General features: G+C 40.4%; 1 protein-coding gene across 1 annotated transcript in view; it reads left to right on the top strand.

Annotated features, from left to right (window-relative positions):
- The first annotated feature begins 84 nt into the window (after positions 1-84).
- Positions 85-10,176, top strand: part of RNF17 (ring finger protein 17) — a 56,770-nt gene continuing 46,678 nt past the window's right edge. Inside the window, exons 1-5 of the mRNA XM_072405367.1 lie at positions 85-190; positions 1,473-1,516; positions 5,033-5,110; positions 7,881-7,981; positions 9,671-9,842. Coding sequence (XP_072261468.1) covers positions 85-190; positions 1,473-1,516; positions 5,033-5,110; positions 7,881-7,981; positions 9,671-9,842 — 501 coding nt within the window. The remainder of the gene's footprint in view (positions 191-1,472; positions 1,517-5,032; positions 5,111-7,880; positions 7,982-9,670; positions 9,843-10,176) is intronic.

The following is a 10,176-nucleotide window of genomic DNA, read 5'->3' as shown; positions in this document are numbered from 1 at the left end:
GTTAAAAAATCCTCATTATTTTAAATTTTCCGCCCGGTCCCGCCTACCTTCCTAACGTCTCACCCTCCAGCCTAAGACTCGCAGATGCCAGCCATCACCAGGTTACACACATGGCCGGCATCACCAGAGGAAGAAGATGTAGGGCATCTGGGTAACCTGGTGATGGCCGGCATCTGTAAACGGTGGGGACGTGAGGCCAGGTGAATCGGATGCCAGCCAGACATCTGCTTGCGAGTCTTGGGCTGGAGGGTGGGACTGTTAGTAAGGTAGGCGGGAAATTTAAATTAATAGGGGTTTTTAAATGTACCGCTTTTACATTTAAAAATCCTCATTAATCATATCACCAGGGAGCTTGTCATTAATATGATTACTTTGGAGGACCAATAGCAGGGGTAGGGCAAGAACCGAATTTTGACATATTTTTTAATACATGGAAGCTTGATATTTTCCTAATATTTTAGATATATCTGGTCTGTTTATTTGCATGAGCTGTTTTAATCAAATATCGTCTTTGTGTTTATGAGGCTAGTTCTGCCATCCAAGGCAAACATTGAGAAGTCTTGGAGGTGAAAATAAAAGTTGACCTTAAAACTGTTTACATGTGCTCCTGAAAATCCAATGAATATAAGACTGTCACAGTTTCAGAACATCCTGTTATATGCCTTTAAATTTCCATTTTTCTGACGGCTATAGTTGAAGGGCTTGTGTGGGACTGAACCATCTTCTACTGGTTGCATGTGGTTGCTAAGTGTTCCGTGCACATGTTCCATGCACTCTTTTCTGCCATACAGTGTAGAGACAGCATCTCCCCACTGCTACTCCTGCTTGGAAGAGCCACATGTAACTCTGTCTGTTCCTGCTGCCTATGTACTGTGACTTGATCACCTCTGTCAGTCCGTCATCCTTTGCCAGCTGTTTTGAGTTTTGTAGGTACCTGATGCTTTACCTTGATTACCTCTTGATTGTTTTATTTAATTTATGATTTTGGTGATATTTTTTTTTTAATTAGTTACTGTATTGAAATTTAAAAAGAGTATGTAAACCCCAAAATGAAGTGGGTTACAGATTCCTTTTTTGTCTGGTTTATACCATCAAAAGGTGTTTGTAATATATATTGGAAAAGTGAAAGGCATTTCACAAAGAGAGAACATCAATGGGCAACTTCTGCATTGCTGTTAGTACAGGTGTTCTTCAAAGGTAGCTTCAGTGAGACTTGTGTTTGTGCCCGTCAACCCCTTTCAGTCACCTGCTGAAGCAATACTACTGCAAGATAATACATCGAAGTTTTATAATTCACGGTTTTATGCAATGTGTTTTTTCCCCAGTAAAATTGGAGTTTCAATAAACTCCTTTGCTTTTATAATTATAAGAATATGGGGTTTATTGCTTATTTGTCTTGGGTTGCCTCTCGGATTTCCTTTTGAAATATTTCTATGTTTTTACCCTTTTCTATAATCTTTTGTTTTTTCTAGAATCTACGAATATACAGCATGCGATTGAAGTTGATGATTTTCAGGTAATATCTTTGTAGTGATTATTACTTTTGCTGACAGACCTATGTTGAAACCTGAAAATGTACTCAAAATACCCAAAACAATACTTTTTTGGCTTTTTTATGTAATGTTATTACCTTAACAGTATACTGCCTACAGAATGATTGGACACTGTTACTTGTTGACCCCAAATTAAGTTCTGCTAATGGCACAACAGTTGTTTGCAGCATTCCTATGGACGTTTCTGATGTCTTCAAGTTGGTGTCTACTCTGTCCTTGGAGTACTTTTGAATTCTGTGTGGTGTCAAGGTTACATCATCTTCCCTTTCTGCTGTAGTCCTAACTGGGTTGTTTGGGCTATAAAGTTCTTCATGAATGTTGTAATTTGTTGACTCATCGCAGAAATCACAAGCATCCTCCCGCACACTCTCTATCACGTTTTGTTTCCCATAGCCTTTGCGACTTCTGGGGCATTGGCTGCAGAGTGTCTACCTGATAGTCACTCCAGTCTTTAAGCTTACCTCTGAGAATTTGCAGTCTGATGCTATTACTTTCAAATTGAAGGCGACCGTTTTGGGTCGTCTAAATAATGCAGTGGAAAACACTCTTAAACCAGATGATCTTCCTTTTACCTAATTTGTTTTGTTTTCAGTCCAGGCAGTCTGAATAATAAGTATTTTTAAATGTCAAAGCGGTACATTTAAAAATACTTGTTATTTTAATTTTCCTGCCTGGTGCCACCTCCCAGCTGCACGGCCCTGCCCAGCCGGTACCTGCCTCTCCTGGCCTCGCACCCCAAACCGCCGGGCATTGCTAGGCAACGCAGATGCCGGACAGGCATCGCCAGCGGAAGCAGGTGCCAGGCACCGCTGGAGGATGCCGCAGGCACATGGGGACCATGTAGGTTTTAAACCTCCCTTGCAATTCCACCCCGAGTGTGGCTCAGGGTTACTGCTTTTGGTACTGAAAATTAACCTCAAGCCACATTTTGGAATACTGGCAGGGAGAATAAAAAGATTTGGCCTCTGATAAGGTCAATCCCTTGCTTATTACCTGGGTGCAGCAGATGGCTGATGTCATATATATGTGTAAGGCTCTTTGCCAAAAGCATTAAGGCTGTTGAACCTTAACCTCCCCAGTGTGACTTGGAGTAGAAAGTTGGAAGTAGGTAAACCTATGGAAAACATTAGTAAAGAAAGCACTTACCTGATCCGCCGGCGTCCTCCATCGCCCTTTGCGTCTTCTTTCTTCCTTTGGGCTGCGTTCTCTGCACCTGATGAGTCACCAGGAGTTCCCGGTGAAGTCTGTGCGTGCTGATGTTCCGTTCAGGACGGGGCGGGAAATTCAAATCTGTTTGTATTGTATTCAATACAAAATAACTGTATTGAATGCAATTCAGTGGATTTATATGTGTAAAAGCAGTACATTGTTTTTCATGAACATTTATTTTCAGTATAATATAATAGTATGGGTATAATATTTATTTAAAAAAAATTTTTTAAATTTATTTAATTTATTATTTTCAAATGATTTTGTGTTTCAAACTTTATTATACTCATACTATTATATTATACTGTAAAATAAGTTTTCATGAAAAACAATGTACCGCTTTAGACACAAATCCAGACAGAAATGAACTGCTCAGGAGGTTAATGATGGAAATTGTACTTCTCAGTTGCTTGGGTACAGGAGGTGGTATTTCAAATCTACAGAAAAGAGTTAGTTTCCTTTCCAGTTTTTCACCTTCATCCATCACCACACAGATTAGGAGATCTCCCATCGACATCCTATTAGTCTCCCATATTAGGGTTTCATTCTCTCAATTCCTGTTGCAGGACGATGTTGGGGAGGTTCAACTCCAACCTTTTTAGTATTCTCAAAAACCAAAATACTATTGTGCCGTAATTTATCTCAAGTGTTGAAACTCCATAAAATCCAGCAGCGCTGTTATTGCCTTCTTCAGCAGAAAAACTTGTCTTGCAGTGATTCTTAAGCTTTGCTGTGGAGTGGGAAGTTTGCACTTTCAAACTTGTTTTGCCTATTGCTAATACCTTTAAGTAGCAGGTGTCTGACCCGGTGGCCTGATTTTGCATATAGAACCTTTTTTACTCACTGTATGGAAAAGATGCTGTTTGGACCCATGACTTGCATAAGTTAATACAAAGTGTTGTTGTGGCCTGAACCTCTTATTGTAGATGTAGCCTGCAAGTTTGTTTAGCACTGCATCTTTCACACAACTGGATTACGTTTTTGTCATTCCAAAATTTGTAGGTGACTCAGACAATTGTTTAGGCTTTTGGAAGGAGCTTTACCTTTTCCAGGCTTACTCCATTGTTTTCCAGATTTGTACGGCTGCCATCTCCTTTTAACATCATTATTAGTTGTCCATCTAAAACCAGCCTCTGACATAAAGTCTTTCAGGTGACTCTTTTAGCTGCATGGTCTTTCGGTTTTCTTTAACCCAGGGCATGTTAGTTACCAGTTGTTTGCTTTGTTTTCCACCCATCACATTGGACTTTTGGACATCCCAAAGGTTTAGGACTTCCTGTATCCCTTATAGACAAAAATTATAATGTTTTTGTTTTTGCCCTAATATTATTTTGTTAGGGTCCCTTAAGAAAATTGGATCTTACTCCTCTGTGTGTGATCATGTTCTTTGTACTGCTTTGCAACAAAACATGAGCATGCTGGTAGTCGAAGGGGCAATATCCTGGCTGGTGAACTGCTGACCAGTGTCCACTCCTCCTGTAGTTGGTAGTATAATAAGAAGGCTTAAAGCTGAACTGCAGGTTCAGTAAAAAAAAAAAAAGAAAGAAAACTTCCTTTTGTAGTGGTTCTAGTCTCATACTGCAAGAGTTAGTTTCTTGTACAGGCTATGGACAGGCATTTCACTTTCTTCTCTGACCCTGCAGTGTCAGGGGTGTCTGTGACTGCTACCTAAACTAGCTTATAAATGAGGGGGAGGCTTTCCAGGGATAAAGTATAAAAAAAAAAGTATTATTTACAGTAAACAAGTATTTTACCCTTGCTCTGTAAAGCTGTTCCCACTGTAAAGAAAGTTTTGCTGAACCTGGAGTGAGACTAGATGTGCGCACACGTCTGACCCAAAATTTAAATATTTACAGATGCAAACAATAAATTAAGGTGCAGTTTCATCTTTTAATCGTAACTACTGTTTACTGGTGGAGGTGGTTCAGGTGCACCAACATCACTTTCTGGGTAACATGGGAACTTTTTAGCTGTCCAGTGGCAGGGTCGCCTCGGGATCCAGAAGAAAATCTGCAACAGGAATGTGAACGCCAGAAGGGTTTTGGGAAATGGCCAACATGGGCACATCAGTGGTGCTGGATTAGACTTTGCTGAGAGAATCAAAGCCTGTGTAGGATGTTTTACAGGGTCATGGAAATGGGGTTTTTAGATAAGCAGATAAACTTTAAATCTTTGTTTTATTTGTATTTTTTTCATGCAGTGTACTGCAAGAAAGATTTTAGGATTAGTTTTTTTTCCAACCATATACCTGTATTTCTTCTGTTTTACAGGATAATCTGGCCATGAGGATTGAAAGCGCATTGGTGGTAGCAAATAAACATCTTTCTCAACTAAGTGGTGCCATGCAGGTACATGCTGTTTAAAAAGTTGTAGTGATCCTTTTCTTTGCAGCCCCTACTAGTTACATGCCTTTGACGTTTATTTTGATGTGTTAAATTGTTGATCTAATCCCAGTCCTGTCATCTCTACCTGTATATTGCTGTTTATTTCAGTCTGATCTTCGTTCTGGAGTTGTTCATAAAAGTACTGGCTCCTTCTGCAATTGCAAGTTTAACCTTTTATAGGGTATCTGGATGATCTCCTGCAGACAAAGTTACTGGATTTAGAGACCATGTCAGTTTCTATTGGACCTGTGTTACCTGTCCTTATTGTTGGGCTACCTTTAAATGTCCCATGTTTTTTTATAACCCCCCTAGCGGTAATCCCGAGTGTGACTCAGGGTGGCTTTTACTTGCAAAAAGCGGTAATCCTGAGTCACACTCGGGGTAACTTTAAGAGCCCCCCTTACCTTTGCCCCACGCTCCAGCGGCGATCCGATGGTCCTGGTGTGATGCCCGGTTGCCGGTCCGTCTGGGGGTGTGGCCGGGCGGGAAATTTAAAAGCAGATTACTGAGTAATCTGCTTTTAAATAGCACCCGGGTCCTGGCCACGCTGCTGCCCGCATCTCCAGAGAGATGCAAAGCACAATGCAGGACTTCTGCATTGTGCTTCACATCTCACTGCAGATGCCAGCAGCAATAGCAAATTCCGGGGTGGTCACCCCGCGGAATTGACCCCAGAATTTGCTATTGCTGCTGGCATCTGCAGTGAGATGTGAAGCACAATGCAGAAATCTGCATTGTGCTTTGCATCTCTCTGAAGATGTGTGCAGCAGTAGCTCCAGCCTGTGTGTGCCTGTGTGGGGCTGGGCAGGCAAATCCCCCACTCGCATCACCCCGGAGGATGAGTCCTCTTCATCCTCCGGGTGATGTGAGTGGTGAAGTATGGGGTTGTGTCTGGGAGGGAAATTTAAAAGCAGATTACAATGTAATCTGCTGTTAAATGGTTTTTACAGTACAAAAACACCACACAACATGAAATAAAAAAAAAAATTACATTTTTAATTTTATATTTTATTTTAAGATTACATTGTTGTCTATTATTTCATTATTTTTTAAATTATTATTTATAATTATGTATTATATTATAATTTATGATTATAATATAATAAATAAATATAAATATCATACCTGGGGGTTAATCCTAAAACATACAGGCCCACAATATAAACAAAAATTTTTATGCAAAAAAAAATAGGATCACTTTTTGCATCAAAAAACTGACAGAATTAGAACGTTAGGGGAGTTAAAGTGTTGCTATTGCAGAATTTATTATACAGGTTCACAATCAATAATCCAGATACTTCAGTTTCCCGGCATGAATTTCAGTTTGCATTATCAATACAGAGACTGCAGTACACTGTTTGGCCACTAATGTTTTCATGACGCTGTTCTGCAGAAACAGCTGTTAGGTCTGTTTGCTACACTAAATATACCCTGAGACGTCCCTGCTGCCTGCTCCCTGGAACTGTGCTAGATGTCCGCGGTGCTGTGAGAGGAAGACTGCCTGTGTGTGGAGGTAAGTATAAAAATTTGAATTTTCAAAAATCAGGCACTCGGGTCCGGAGGTTGCCGGTTTTTTTAATTGTCAACCTGTAAATACTTAGTTTATATTCAAATCAGTTTATACTAAGGCAACTATTTTACCTGAAAATATAGGAAAATGCTTTGACTCCAGTATAAACCTAGGGCACAAAATGTGGCCTTCACTAAATTGGTAATCGATGGAAATGCAAAAAAAGATTAAAAAATTCAAATCACATTTTAACTTGTATGTCTTTTCCCCCTTTTTTTTAATCAGATTAAGTATTTTGTACTTTTGGTTATTATGACTCACTTGCTCTTTAATGATCATTTGTTCTTTAATGATAGGCAGCTGTAGATGGTGCTGTGTCCTATAAAGCAGTGGTTGCCAACCTTTTGGATGTCACGGACCATAAAATTTACGGACTCCGGACCGCACATGCGCAGGGAGCCGTGTCTCACTCAAAGGGGAAGTAACGTCCTACAAAGTGAAGTCATGATACCAGAACCCGCTCACTTGCCCATCGATGGTCTGAGTTGGTGGGTTGTGTTCAGAGACACAACCTGCCCACCGCCCTGAGCCTGTGATATATACGGGAAAACATTTTCTCCAGACCACTGGTTGGCGACCGCTGCTATAAATTTTACAACCATCTCATGTGTCGCGTCTCCAGGAGTTTGTTGTACCCTTGCACCCTTTATTTGAAGATAGAGTACAATCTACTGGTGTAACTCGAGTATAAACACAGATTTATTTTCTACTGGTTTTTGAGGGGAAAAAATTCTTCATTTATACCTAAATATATTCTGCGTTTTAAAGAAATACAATTGCCTAATTGTAAAGTCTATCTTTTGACTTCAGAAGATAGTGATTGCACCTTCCATGTTCTCTCAGTATAGTCTGCATTTTTGGACTCGGACAAAGGGATTATTGGTTAAGTATTCAAATTCTAAGTGTTTTGTGGGGGTTTTGTTTTGCAAAAACGAACACATAAAAGAGTGTTTTTAGCTAAACTTCCTTTGCTGTAAAGAGTGGTAACATTGCTGTCTCTGTCATTATTGGGTGTAATGCTGCCATTACATTAATGTGACATTTGCCATTAGGATGGGGTGAAATGCTGACCATGGTTCCTGGATAATAAGACTTGACATTTTCTTAGTTTTTCACAATCTCAAAATACACTTGTAACTTGTGTTTTTGCCTTTTACTGATTAGGTTCTGGAAAACATTAAAGCTAGAAATAAAGATTTTGAGGAAAGTATATTACGACAGATTGATGATGAGTTTCACAGACTTTTCACAGTCCTCCAATCAAGGTAATTTTTATTTTAGTTTTGCTTTTTTCCATTGACGGTCCTTCGCTGTAAACTTAAAATTAAAGCGCACCTATACTTAACATTTTTACTTTACATAGCAGGGTAGACAACCCTTCTATGTAAGCTAAGAATGTTGGTGTTTTTTTTTTTTTTTTTTTTTTTAAGTGCAAAAGAAAAAAGGGTGCAGCACTGCCCCTTTAAGTCTTGATTGCCGCGGCAATCAAGACTTAACGGGAATGCAGGGCCTCCCAGGATACCTACATCATATATCCCGGGAGACTCTGGCTCCTCCTTCTGCTCATGCCTTGTTCCCAGGCTTGCACAGAAGGGGCATTTTATTTCTCCTAGGGGAAAGAGATGCTGATCTCTCACAGCGGCTACGTCACCCGATTTCGCACCTGCAGTGTTAGATCGGGTGACAAAGAAGGAAGACCGAAGATAAAAATTGAAATGAAGGTCTAAGATGGCAGCACCTGACGCTTCCTCTGCGCTGGGAGGAAGAGGAATTGCAGGACAACGTGGGACCGGATCATGGGAAGAACCAGCACCATCAAGGGACCTGCCAGAATAAAGGTAAGTGTAATTTTTTTAGTTTAGTTTAGTACTGCTTTAGGGCGTGATTGTTGAGCCCAAGGAGCTGTTTGCCATAATTTAAAAGCATTCACGTCAAATTTGCACATTATGTTTGAGTTTACTGACTGATAGATCCTTCCAGCATTGTGCTGTTCTTGCTATTAAGGGTGTTTTCATACTTACCCAGTCTTCTTCCACATTTATACAGTTTACAAGAGAGAGCCTACTTACAGTATTCTTTTCCAGTGTGACTTGGTAACTCTCTTGTACTCCACAAGGAGTAATTATTTTTTGGCATTTTTTGTGTTTGTCTTTCGCTGGTTGCAATGCATCATGGGATATCTGCCCTCCTGCAAATTTATCTCTCTAAAACAGTTGAAAAACTTCTTTGAAGTTTGTCAGGTAGTGTTTCAACTGTTTGCCACAACACCTTTTACAAGAGGTTATGGTTTAGATGGAGAGGTGAATTCTACACATTTATAACATGTCAAGTTATAAATGTTTTAGGCTGTCCTAATGTAGGTGTACGTTATTTTTTGTATTTATCATGTTTATGCCTCCAATGACCCGTCGGCTGGGTACTTGTATCCACTAGGCTGTGTATGACAGCTGCCCTTTAAAGCAGCGGTCGCAAACCTTTTCAGGTCCGCGGACCACTAAAATCACAGACTCTTGACATGTGCAGGGGGGCCGGTGTCACTCAAAGGGGAGAAACCTCCTCCAGAGTGATGTCATTATGACATAACTCCACCCACTCTCCCATTGCAGATCAGAGCCTGCAATGGGAGAGTGGGCGGGTTGTGTGCAGCCCGCCCACCTTCCTGAGCCTGGGAACTGCACGGGGGAGGTGGTCGGCGGCTCTGGCCGGTGGGTCACCACAGCGGGGTCCTTCTCCTGACCCCCGGGGATGCACCGACCACAGCCGCGGACCCCCAAAATTTTCTCGCAGACCATCGGTTGGCGACCGCTGCTTTAAAGGATAGTCAATATAGTTGCTGCCTATTTTTGTTACTGGTTGAGTTTTTTTTTTTTAAATGCTGTTTTGCTTGATTTTAGTTTCCTATTTTTACCATAAATTCCATAATCTGATATGTGAAATATTTTTCTACCACATAGGAAGTTCGATTTATTTGCTGAGTTAAGAGTGGCATTTGACACATTGAATGCTGACCTAGAAAAAGCTTCAAGAAAGATACAAGAACAGAAAACAAATTTGGAAGGCAGAGCCACATTTGCAAGAGGATTAAAAGCATTGCCAAGCCTTACAATTTATTGTGATCTCAATCAGGTAAGTTCAAGTTAAACAAATCTTGACCAGTTCCAAATTTTTATCCTGACACAACCCTTAAAATGAAAGCCAACCCCCAGACACAGTTACTGCTGTTATCCCACACAACAGAACTGTATAATTTTCTGAAAATGGTATGTGAAAAGCAAGGATATATATATATTATATTATATTGTATATGTGTGTGTACCATTTTATCATGCAACAAGCATGCTATTAGCATGTACACATGTTGGCTTTTGGGCAAAACTTCTCTTTTGTACCCAGTTATATGCTGTAAACTTGGTTGAGCCTGGTTATTGCAGGGACACAGTATATGGGTAAGGTTTGGGCA

Source organism: Pyxicephalus adspersus, chromosome 1 (genome assembly GCF_032062135.1).
Source record: "Pyxicephalus adspersus chromosome 1, UCB_Pads_2.0, whole genome shotgun sequence".
In the NCBI taxonomy this organism is placed as follows: domain Eukaryota; kingdom Metazoa; phylum Chordata; class Amphibia; order Anura; family Pyxicephalidae; genus Pyxicephalus; species Pyxicephalus adspersus.
This window is presented reverse-complemented; position numbering and strand designations above follow the sequence as displayed.